The 12,934-nt window shown below is 30.1% G+C and overlaps 1 protein-coding gene across 3 annotated transcripts; it reads right to left on the bottom strand.

Moving 5' to 3' along the window:
* Positions 1 to 6,765: 6,765 nt before the first annotated feature.
* Positions 6,766 to 10,642, bottom strand: LOC110641440 (uncharacterized). Of its 3 annotated transcripts, XM_058147296.1 has the most exons (4): positions 10,351 to 10,642; positions 8,958 to 9,813; positions 7,305 to 7,531; positions 6,766 to 7,144 (listed from the first exon to the last, which is right to left on the bottom strand). In XM_058147296.1, exons 2-4 carry the CDS (start codon positions 8,976 to 8,978, stop codon positions 7,129 to 7,131), a joined length of 264 nt encoding a protein of 87 aa, XP_058003279.1. In that variant the 5' UTR covers positions 8,979 to 9,813; positions 10,351 to 10,642; the 3' UTR covers positions 6,766 to 7,128. The 3 variants fall into 3 exon arrangements, with proteins under 3 accessions (XP_058003279.1, XP_058003277.1, XP_058003278.1); XM_058147294.1 differs by having other exon boundaries at positions 6,766 to 7,531; XM_058147295.1 differs by having other exon boundaries at positions 6,766 to 7,531; positions 8,958 to 9,374.
* Between the last annotated feature and the right edge of the window lie 2,292 nt (positions 10,643 to 12,934).

The following is a 12,934-nucleotide window of genomic DNA, read 5'->3' as shown; positions in this document are numbered from 1 at the left end:
TTATAGTGTTATGTAAACCAAGTGCAAGACCAAAGAGAACAAGACCAGCAAACTTGGCAGATATTCCACTAAGTCCCAAATATACTATAATGCACTATAACCCCAAGTCTTTTGCATAGGCTACAGAACCCCAAACCAAGAAGAAATTGAAGATAGTAAGCACTTCACCTATAGAACATACCAGCGTTATAACCAAGCAAAGAAATCCACATCTCTTGTGACTCCTTGTTTAGCAAGACAGTCGGCCACTTGATTGCATTCTCTTAACACATGCTGGTTTCTAGATCTCAAGCTATCAATAAAATTGAAGACATACTGCAAGCGCCGCGATCTACATTCATTGTTAGAATTGATCGACATTATCGCATTGAGGGAATTTGATTCAATTATAGTACCTTCAAGATCACAGCTATGATAAGTGACAGAGAGTTTGAGTGCTTTCCCACTTGCCAAAACTTCTGCATCATTTGAATCACATATTCCACAAGAACCAGAGAAAATGCAAAGGAAGCTCCCGTCTGAATTTCCAAGGACTCCACCATATCCTGCAAGTCCGAGTTTGACAATAGCTGACGCGTCAACATTCCATTTAACAAATTTTGGAGCAGGTGGTTACAAATTCATAGCAGTTCGTGGTGGAATAGCAGATTTCAAAGCCTTAATTCCATCAATTACCAACAAGAGATCTTGATTTGAGAAAGGGAAGTTGTGATTTGAAGCACTCAACCACATGGAAGTTTTATGGAAAATGGTAGAAAAAAGTTTTTCACTATTAGGGATGGCTCCTTCAAAAATTAATTTGTTCCTGCAAAGCCATATGGACCAGAGGGTAGCAAAGAAAAGAGACATCCAAACTAGTTTTTGTGTAGAACCAATCACCAGACCTTCCCAATTTATGAACGAGCATGGCACGCACCAACTCACCTCCCACCACTTGGAAATTCGGCACCAAATACTCTAAGAAGAGGGGCACAACAAGAATAAGGGATCACAAGTTTCTTCATAAGAGATACAAAAAGGGCAGCTGATCATCTCTGTTGGAATAATCCCCCTATTGGACAACAAATTTTTTGTCGAAACCTTCCCCATTAGACATAGCCCAGTCACAAAGTCAGATGACGTATTTGGCTGGGCACGAATGAGGATGGAACATGCGGACTTGACAGTATAATTTCCCTTAACTTCAAATTTCCAAATCATCCTATCTTTGCTAAACGGGCATATTTCCACATCATTAATTAATTCCAAGAGAGAATTTTTCTGGTTTACCTCCCATTCCCTTCTCCACCTCAAGCACCAGTGCCAGAGGGAACCATCCCGGAAACCCATGTTGCTGACTACTGCCAATTGATCCATTGAAATACAGTGAAGTGATGGGAAGAGTTTGTTTAAAGGATCATTCCAGCGGTGGAGCCAGGAATTTGATTTAATAGGATTAAAAAAATTTATTTTATCTATTTTAAAGAAAATATATATATATATATATATATATATATATATATAATAATTTATTTATTGGGAGAAAAAAAATTAAATTTTCAACAAATAATTGAGTAGAAAAAAGAACATAATTTTATAAATAACTATAATATTAAATTTACTATTGTCCTCCATGAGTTTTTATTTTTTAAAAACTTTCAATATATGTAATCAAATAATTATATAAAACTCATTTCTCATTTAATTTTACAATCGAGTTTTTATGATTTTCATCATAGATTACAAATGTAACTAGTAATATTAATATCAATTTCACAAAATAAATTAAATAATCTAATAAATATACTAAATTTTTCTTTGTTTAGATTAGCTTTAAACAAAATCCTAAATTATTTTAATTTACTTTATAAAATTGAGTTTATTCACTAATTTTATTAACACAAAAATGAAAAGAAAAAAAGACGATCAATCGTTAAAAAGTGAGAGAAAAGAATTAAAAAAAAGATATGTTAGATAAAGAAATTGTGATTTTGTGAATGCAAAAAATAACAAATATAAACATTAAAAAAGGAAGAGTCGGAGTGAAAAAAGATGCATTTTTAGAGCTTACTAGATAGATTTTCATGTTTTATAGATTTTATTATTTACTTTAAAAAAAACTAAAATATTGAATATTTTTATAAAAAAAATAAAATATTAAAAATTTAGTATAAACATCTAAAATTTTAATAGTAAAAAAATTATATATATATATATATATATATATATATATATATATATATTGTTTTTAAAAAAATTGAGTGAGGTGAATTGACCCACTCAATTACACTTGGATTCGCCCTTGATTATTCCCTGTCCAAGTGTCAATCCAAAATTTGTAAGCGTCACCATTACCCAACCCCATTCTAACATCACCAAAAGGGAAAAGCCCTCTGAGATCTAAAATATCTCTCAAAATTTTGGAGCTGCCATGCACACTTTCAGTTGAAAGAATGTAACTGCTGTCGAGACTGTACTTTTGACAAAGAATTGTGGACTATAAACTTCCATGTTCTTTCCCTAAACGCCAAATACACTTGAGGAGGAGGGCTTTATTTTTTAGGGTTATAGAACCAACACCTAACCCACCCATATCTCTTGGCTTTTAGATAAGATCCCATTTGACAGTAATTATTTTTTTTTGGTCCGAAATGCCGTACCAGAAAAAGGAACTCTGCAAGGAACTAAGGATGTGATCTTTTTAGCAACAGAGGAGGGGATCTTGAAAAGAGATAAAAAGTAAGTGGGAAGATTGGAGAGTGAGGATTTAATCAGTGTTAATCTTCCACCCAAAGATAAGTTTCTGCATTTCCAGGTGGACAATTTCTTCTCTATGCGATTGATCACAAGCTTCCAACACTTGGAAGATTTGGGACTGATTCCAATGGGCAGACCCATATACGAGAAAGGTAGATTTTGGAGAGGGCAATACAATTTGGCTGATATTTCATTAGCCCAAGACTGAGACACACTGATATTAATCAGACCACTCTTATGGAAATTGACATTGAGACCCGAAATGAGTGCAAAACAGCAGAGAATTCTTTTTATCATAACCACTTCAGATTCAACAGCATTACATAGAACAAGGGTGTCATCAGCCTATAGTAGATGGGTTAAATAATTGCCTTGACCTGAGATTGGAATCCCTGTAATAAGATTGAGATTTCTTGCCTTTCTGAACATATGAAAGACCTTCTGCTACAATAATGAATAAAAAAGGTGAGAGGGGGTCTCCCTGCCTCAACCCTTTGGCAAGCTGGATTTCTTTTGTTGGAGATCCATTAAGAAGTATAGAGATTCTAGCTGTACAAAGACATTCCCATATCCACCCTTGCCACTGTTCTCCGGAACCCATTTGTTTCATCAGTTACATGAATTATAAACTATGTCATAAATGTATAATAAATAATAAATTTAATGAAAAAACATCTCTTAATTTTAATATATTATTACATACACTTTGTATATTTTTTTCCTTTAAAATTAAAATTGTTTTAGTATCAAAATCTACTAACTTTATTATTATTTTTTAGTATTTTGGCTTAGGAAGGAAATCAAATTGGACCAAACTCGAAGCCTAGACGTTTAAAATCAAAATTCAAAGCGCCCATGAATTGGTCTTGAATCGAAATCAGACCTGTCTGGATCTAGATTGTTAGAAATCGTATCCAACTAGCATGGTTCCAGTCCCCTTCTCAAACCAGAATTGTCACTTGTAATTCAAAATTAATCTGAAATCAATTGTCAGCCATGACTAAAAAATTTTATTTAGTGCAATCACTGTATATATAATAAATAATAATAATTGATTATAACGAGATTCATATGAAATTTGACATGACCAATTATCATAATATAATCGTTATGATACAATCATTATATCTCTTAGCGAGATGTATACATTATAATATAAAAGTATAGTAGAAGCTTGGGTTGTTCAGTGGTCAGTATTACACATTGGGAAACACTTCCCAATTGTGCAACACAACAAGGGACCACGAAAGAATATTTCAAGAAAAGAATAATTGAGAGGCACTATTCACGTAAGGGAATGACATCAGTATCAGCTATAGCTAGGCCTTATTTTCAGCTTCACGAAGCTGTAAAAGTAGAAGAGGATTTGGGATAACATTCTGGTCCCATTATATTGGCTATTTGATATTACCCACCTGCAGCTGCAGGTGTGCCATCAATTTTCAATATGGTTCATGAACAAGAGAAGCACAAATTAAAGAGTTGAGGACAATGAAGACAGTAAAGGGTCCTAATCAACTTGGGTTGGTAAATGATCAATAAATGATCTCTAATTAATTTAAACTTGTAGGATACTGTGTGGCCCCAGTGACATCTCAACCTCAAAGGTTAAGCTCTCCAACACCTACAAAAACTAATGGAAGATGCTGATTATGCTTTTGGTGATTAACATTGGACAAGAGTCAGAATAAGGTCATTTTCATTCATATACTTGATTAGACGTCATTGCCCTTTTAGCTATTTATGACTCTAGAAGACCTATAATTTGGTTGCCTCGTCTGAAAGATTATATATATATATATTTCAAACTGGCAAAAACCTCATAAATAACAGGTGGAACGGCAAGAAAAGACAATGCACAGTGCCAAAGATCTAGTAATCACTAATCAGCATTAATGCAGTATTATTACTTGAAGCACTGTGGATCACAATGGCATTAAATCTGAATACGACCTTCACCGTGGAACCTTTAAGATCAATGAACTAAAATTCACTGCCACTGAATATTTTCCCATGTGCACCTCCAAACCTCACCCACAGGTTAATAATTTTGTCAACCTTACATCATATCAGCATTGACATGAATTGAAGGTTTTTTTTAACTTGCTTCTTGATTTTACATCTTTCACCTCATTTAGAATGAAGGAAGTCCTACCACTTGTTGGAGCTAGACCACATGTTTCTGGTTCCTACCTAGCTAGTTACCTTTGAGTCTTCACAAATGAGGAGTATCCAGCTTGTGTCAATTACACCATTTTCAAGAATTAAATCATGCGTATCATAAATCCTGCATTATTGTAAGATTCTAATCATTTAACCATTGAATTTTGATCAATTGACTGAAGTCATTTCTAGGAGCATGAGGTTACTATTTGGAGTCCAACCAACAAAAACGTAACATCTATATATATATAAAAGTAAAGTTAAAGGGAGATTTGGTGAGCATTTGAAAAGGAGTGTGAATGCCTGAACTGAGAGGGATCAGATGATTAGTTGAAGCTAAATACAATCATTTATCAGGATGTGCTGGAAAGAGTAGACAAAATAGCTTTCCAATATGAGATTAACTGGCATTCAAGTGACATAAAGAGAAGCATTTATTTCTACCTAGCTAGAGAGAAGACTCCAGGCTCCAAGGTTTGATGCAAAGTCAATTCAACTTTATGAAATTGACGGGAAAATTATTCTTTTCCTTTCTTCACATGTTGCTCGTATTCACTTCAATCGCTCACACTATTGCCTTGATTCAAATGTGGCTATTCTTTTTCCAACCCCATCATAGCTTTAGTATGACTTCCTTGTACCAAAATGAAAGCTTATAGCTAATCATGCTTAGCCTAGTTGGTCTCTTTGTGGAGAATGGAAGTATCATACATTTTAACAATTAAATTGTCCTCCTATAAAATATAAACTAAAAGATAAAAAATAAAGGGAGAAATTGTAGAAAAATTCCAAATTTTACTAATTTTTACAATTGTGACAATAATGTGATTGTACCTTATTGTTAATCATATCGTTAGAAATTAACAAAACTACCACCTCATCTATTAAAACCATTTAACAATAGTATGGTGACAGTTCTGTTAATTTAGGGAATTAATATAAATGAATTGCTAGTTCTGTTAATTTTTAACAATGTGGTTAACATATAATTGCATTGACGTCAATAATTCAAGGTACAATTATTTAAAAAATACAAAAATTGGGATGCAATTATAAAATGAGTAAAGTTTGGGATAATGAAGTCCTATCCTTAAAACCACTCCCCGACTATCGAAGAAATCGTTTAGAAGACGCACAGACCAGGTGCTTTGGCCATTTTGGCTGGCAGCATCCCCTCCCCTAACTTTTGCTACTCTTTCTCATCTATTTTGTTCTCTTAGTAATTTTTTTTCTTCTTTGATTTTCTTTGTTTTTTTTTTTTTTTTTTTCAATAATGTCTAGATCTAGCGTCCTTATGTGTTGTTCTCACATTTGAAGGTTTATAGTCCAAAGAGTTGGTTAGCTACTTGAACATCTGCCTGTTTTGATTTGCACATTAGATCAATAGGATTATGAACAAGAAGAACGTCATATTCTCACTTTCTTCGTAAAGATGCCTCAAATTTGCATACCAGAAGAAACCATCCAAGCAGGCACTAAGCATAAATTTCCTTGGGCATTATATCAACTAATATTTCAATAGAAAGCAATAATTGCCCAAGCTTACACAAGAACATAAATAGAAATCTGTTTGGCATTGCTATTATAGCCGTTGTTGAGAAAAACACCTTTATAAATATGTTAATTATAAGATATTAAAAATTAATTTCATAAATTTGACATATTTTATTCATGTGAATTCCAAAATAACAAAATAATTTTTTCCAAACTTTTTTTTTTAACATAAAAAATGATGCTTTTATTGAACAGCGCTTTTTTGGCCTAGAACCTCAATGCCAAATGAAGCCTATGTAGTCTTACCAACCTCCAATCCCAACTTTTGATTGGGGACAAAAATTGAAATAATAAAAAAGTAGAGAAAACAAATTCCTTCCCAAACAGCATTTAGAAAGCACACAGACCTTCTCTTTGTTAATTTAAATGTGTAAAAATATCTAGCATCGTTCACTTGAAACTTCCCAAGTGACTGCCATGACATTGAAACGATTTTAATGGAAATGCAACTACCAAACCATTCTCCCGTATTTTTATGATAAGTGCTTCTCCCAGAGTCAAGAATTTCTATAAGTACTTACAGAATCACCTCCCTTTGTTGGCGGCTAGAATTTGATGGGAGGTACTAAAATAGTCAATAAAAAGAACATAGAAGGCCCTGCCATTTTCTCTTCAAATCCTTGCCACAGAAGGTCAGTTATGAACAAAGACAGATCTCATTTTCCCACAAAAGGTCTAATACATCTTTAACCTGCAATAAGTAAGTTTAGAAATACAGTTTCCAATAAAAAAAATTTTTTTACAACACATTTTCTTATCAGAATGTGTTTTATCACACAGGAAAACCCATGTCAATTACATCAGCCAAGACATAAAACAAAGGCACTTGCCAATGCCGCAACGAAGCATACCTTTGATGATAAAAGTTGCACGGAAAAAAAATACTTTTCTGCTTGGTGAACTCAAGAGCCACTTGCCCACCTATTCTCTTATGCCTCTTCCTACCAATATCATGGTTTTCTGGAGGTTCAGCAGTATCCTCTACATCCTTCATCCCTTCACTTTCACGAGTTAATGGCCCTCCTAGCATTTTGGCTCTTATCACATTTGCTCTAATACTGGCATCTGATATACCACTCTACAGCCATTAAACAGAGGGAAAAAGTTAACGCAGGCCAGAAAAATACAAATATGGCATCACAACACATGTTAGGACCAATATAAGCGGCAAAAACTAAGTAATCCATAAGAAAACATTACAAATGAATTTTCAAATCAATAAAGCAGTCTGTATTCAGGCAAACAATCCAAGATAACATGAGATTCAGGAAATGATCATATGACCAGAGATTTGTTTGTGTAGGAAAATAATCAAGGGAAAGACAGAACAAATGCCTACCAAAAGAAAGAATATCATATGATCATTAGATTACAACAAGAAAACAAGCATAAGCATAACAATTTGATATGTTATCACTCAGTACTATTTCTTGAAGTCCATTAGTTAAGCAGGAGATAGGGAAATAAAACGGCAACAACAATAAAGATCACAAAAGAACTTCTTCAACTAAACTTGAATTCATCAAATGTTAGAGAAAGAAATATAAGCATGATGATCACAGCCAAAAGTTAAAATGTTGCTTTTTTAGGGGTTCACAGCAATATGATATGCTTGTGAAAATTTGTTATCAGGTTAGGAACATATCTAATAGCAGTCTGAGACAGAAGTCTTGAATGAAAGAAATGCTACCGATGTAACGTTGATTTGAAGAAGGCAAGAACTCCTATGATGGGGGTTTTTAGTACCACCATCCAAATAAACAAATTGACAGTTAAAATATTGCAAGAATTGTATACAATATAAGATCAAAAACTTTATAAGTGAAACAATTTTGACAATTTCAGTCACATTCCAAACATCTGTTGAAGATTTGTAGTCAATAAACTTACAAGGAAAATATAGAATCACAAGACATCATTATTTTTCTCTTTTCATTTTAGTCCTACAAACTTGAATCTAACACAAAATTTATAAGGAAGAATACAAATTTCCTTAATAATTTGTAATCTGTATTGAATTTAATGTACGACCCCAGCATCAAAACGAAGCAATTTTTACCCTCATATTCAAAAGTACATCAATGTCGAGTGTCCATAAATTTTCATTAACATGGCTTAGCAGAAAGCAATAATGCACAGGATGAAAACAAATGAATGTAGCCAAAAACCTTTCTACAAGCTATGATACCAAATGACCAGAAATATATTATTTTACTCAGATTACATTTCAATTGTTTTTCTTAGATAAAGAAGAAGAAAACAGGTGTGTGTGAGTCTGCGAGAGCATGTGTGTGTATGCAACAGAAAAATTTTGGTTAGTTTCTATCTGGCTACAAAAGTATCAACACTAATCTGATTCAATCATACTCTTTTCTATATTAAATATGCCCTCCAAAGATAATTTATGAATTTCCGTTGATAATTCATGTTCGAATTGCAAAATCTATTAAAAAACTGAAAAATAAAATAAAATAGAAACAAAATAATTCTGGAAGTATACTAACCAATATACCATGTGAAACCATCCAAAGATAGGTTTGGTAATGTTAGGATTTGCCTTCTCACAGTTCTTACACTTCTTAAAAACTGAAGGGATGTCCATCCTTGCAGCTTCATATGCTCAACATTGTGACAATGTGCTCCGCAATGAATTGTAGAACAAGATTCATGGCTACCATCACTGTCAGGCTTCATTTGGTGAGACTGTATCTAATATCTTAGCCCCAACGCTATCACCTTTTATGATGAGTTCCAGTTGTTTTATCCATGAAATGCCAACCCACTTATACAATACAAATTTCAGGTTCTTTCAGTTCACACAAAGAACAAGAAATAATTGGGATTGGGATGCAGGCAAGGGATGTGGCCCACGAAGGTTTCACCCACCACTAGTCCAGGAACTTCATATGGAGAATTGTCCACTACAGAAACATTTTATAATCAATAAAATCAAAGGAAAATCTCATGCTCTGCTTCATTGAAACATCAATTAACAACCAATTAGTATAACTAGCACTGAATAACAAATCTAATCCGCCAATTTTAGGCAGATATAAAACACAAGCGTCACTTGAACCAAAAAATTCAGAAGTTCTAGTGTGCACAAATTAATTTGCACATGGATTCATAGTCTTTGAAAGTATGAATATCAAGTCACAAACTTGTGTGCACATTTTTTTCTTTTATAAATATAGCAGAAATATATATTGTCCTCTCATTTAGTGGTCCCAGTGCTGCATCGTATAGCCCACCAGGCACAGGCCTCTCCACAAGATCAAGCAATCTGGGATTTGTGATCTTTACAAAACTATGCTATGTTAAGAAACTGAAAGTTATTGAGTCAATGGACTCGGTTGCACACTGCAGAAAAATACCAACCAAAAAATTGTGAACAATAGTCCAATTAATAACTAAGAAAAACTAAAAGCTCTCATTTTTACATAACAAAAAGTTACAAATTCAATCCACCCAATTCTGATTGTACATAACCATAGAAGGAACACCATTTCAAGCCTGACATAAAGACTTATTTCATCAAAAGTTTGTTCAAGCAATCAATCAAAAGCCCAATATAAAACGTTAAAAAGCTATCTCTCGTCTCAATCTTGACACATTATCTCAGTAGCCAAATAGAACATATCAATTTGAAATTAAGAATTCTCACTAAATAACATAAAATACAAAAAGTAAACATAAATAACAACGACAAAGCTGCGCATAGTCAAACTGAGTTTTTTTCACTTTTGGCATTATAACCAAACAACAAAAACATGAAAATCTAAATAATTTGCCTTTCGCTCCCTTTTCTCAATGTAAAACATAAGCTATTAACATTAACATAATATAAGATGAAATTCACAAACACATGAAGAGAAAAAGAGAGAGAGTGGGGACAACCTCTGTGGTGGCCATATAGGCGTTGCCGCGGCTCGAACACGGTTTGCCAGGGTGTAGCAGCAAAACAGGGTCCGGGCAGTTATAGGATGACCGTTTCGGCAAGGAGAAGACGGCCGCAATATGCAGAAAAGTTCGTCTTGGGCGCTGCGTGACGTAGATGATTGTTCGGCGGCGTAGAGGCGCAGATGTTTGTAGTAGAGACAAACTACAAATTACAAAGTAGTCCGAAATATCAAAATTTATTCATTCTAACTCCGAAGCTACTAGAAATTGGGTAAATAATTAATAGTCCTCAAAATTTGATCAATATTAATTATTAAATATTTAATTCCTTTATTTTTTAAATTAATTTTTCTGCAGCGTGGTTGTATGTTATTGTATTCATAATACAAACTCGTAATTTAATTTTTTTATTAATTTTTATATATGATGTAATAGTATTATAAATATTACTTTTGTTATTTCAATTAAAATATTAATTTTAATATTATTTTAATTAATTATATAAATAAAAATATTTATCAATTTAAGAATTATTATTTTTATAAAAGTTATGTATTATATTATTCACATATAATATTAGCTTAATTATAAATTTAAATGTAATATAATAAAATAATATAATAATGAGTTTTAAAAAATAAATAAATAAAAATATCTAAAAATTAAAATAAATTAATAATAAATGTAAGTTAATTATTGAATGGAATTCGTTTAATTTATTTTATTTTATTTAAAAAAAAGATTGATTTGCATATATTTTATTTTTTATATAATGTTAACTTGCATAGTGACATTAACTAGATAGATTAATGTAAAAATATTATTTATAAAATTAAAAATAAGATAATTTTTAAAATATCTATTGTAGTTTAGTGCATTATCTTTCAAAAATTTTTATTTTTATTATACTTATATCTTGAAATTTTATATTATTATTTTGTTTAATACAACTAATTTTAAAATCTATTTGATATATTTAATAAGTATTTTATTTTTTTTTAATTATAAATTATATTATATTTTTAAAAAATAAAATTTAAATATTTTATAGAATTATTAAATTTAAAAATATAAATTATTAGTAAAAATTTGTTACATTGATTATTAATTAAAAATATAAAATTAAACAATATTTTTTCAACAATAATAATTAAATTTGGGACAAATTAAGATATTAAAAATATTAATTAGATTCTGCTTTTCGCAAGTACCCTATCAAAATCCATACTTTTATTTGATATTGGTAATAATAACAAATTAAATCCTAATGATTTCATTGTGTAATTACCCTCATAATAATGATATATGTGATATATAAAAACTCAAAAAATTTAAAGACTTATGAATAAATTTTGCTCATTGAAAAAAAAAAAAAGCACACACAAAAATATAGTGAAGAAAGAAAAAAAAAATCATGTTGAACGTCAAAGTTAATTAGGCTTGAATCATATTAAGTAAAAATATAATATTTAAATGGAAAACCTTATCTGTTATAATTTTTTTTTATAATAAATAGTTATAAATTTAGAATAAATAAAATATTTGTCATTAAATAAGATTATTATTTCACATATAATAATATAAATATAAATTTTTATTTAATTAAATAATTAATTTTTAATGATAATTTTATAATTATGTTAATTAAATAAGTAATTAAATAGTTAATTTTTAATAGTAGTTTTACAATATAATATTATAAATTTGTAAATATTTAGAACAATTAAAAAAATAAATTAGTGGAAGAACTTCATTATTGAAAAGGTCATTTATTAATTTTGTTATAATAAACTAAACAAATTTTTTTAATAAATTAATAATACCTATAAAATTAAAATATATAATTATAGTATGGTTTTTTTGTATAAGTAGAATTATTATTATTAAAATAAATTTAAAATTTTAATTTATATTAACTGTAATAATATTAGTAATTAAAATTACTTATAGATTTAACGACAGATATAGCAATAAATTTATATAAAATTGTTTCTCATTACTGAAAGTATTAGCGACAAATATGTCATTACTAAGATTATTAACAATAAATTTATATAAAATAGTTTCTCATTGTTTAAAATATTAATTAGTGATAAATATATTGTCACCAAAGATAATTAGTTACTATTCACAAAAAAAAAGATAATTAGTCACTAATTAATATAAATTAGCGACACATTTTTCATCATTATTTATATTATTAGCGATAAATATATACATCTATCTCTATAAATATATTTAAAAAAATTTCATAAATAATATAAATCATAAATATCCTTTTGGACAATGCTAAGATGCCCACTAACCTATTTACTCGTTCTTTAATCTTCAAATTTTGCTTGTTGAAATTTGTTCATCATGGGTTTTATTGATTTTTTATGAGAATATATATATATATATATATATATATATATATATATATATATATATATATATAATTTTTTTTTATGGAGGAAAAAAATTAGAATTTATTATTATTTTCAAAAATTAAATATCCAAATAAAGTGTCAATAATTTTTATAAATAGTACTTTTTAAAAATTTTTAATATATTTATAAATTATAATATTTTATTGATGTAA

Source organism: Hevea brasiliensis, chromosome 5 (assembly GCF_030052815.1).
Source record: "Hevea brasiliensis isolate MT/VB/25A 57/8 chromosome 5, ASM3005281v1, whole genome shotgun sequence".
Lineage (NCBI taxonomy): Eukaryota > Viridiplantae > Streptophyta > Magnoliopsida > Malpighiales > Euphorbiaceae > Hevea > Hevea brasiliensis.
Note: the sequence above shows the minus strand (reverse complement) of the source record. Positions and strands in the feature narration are given on the sequence as shown.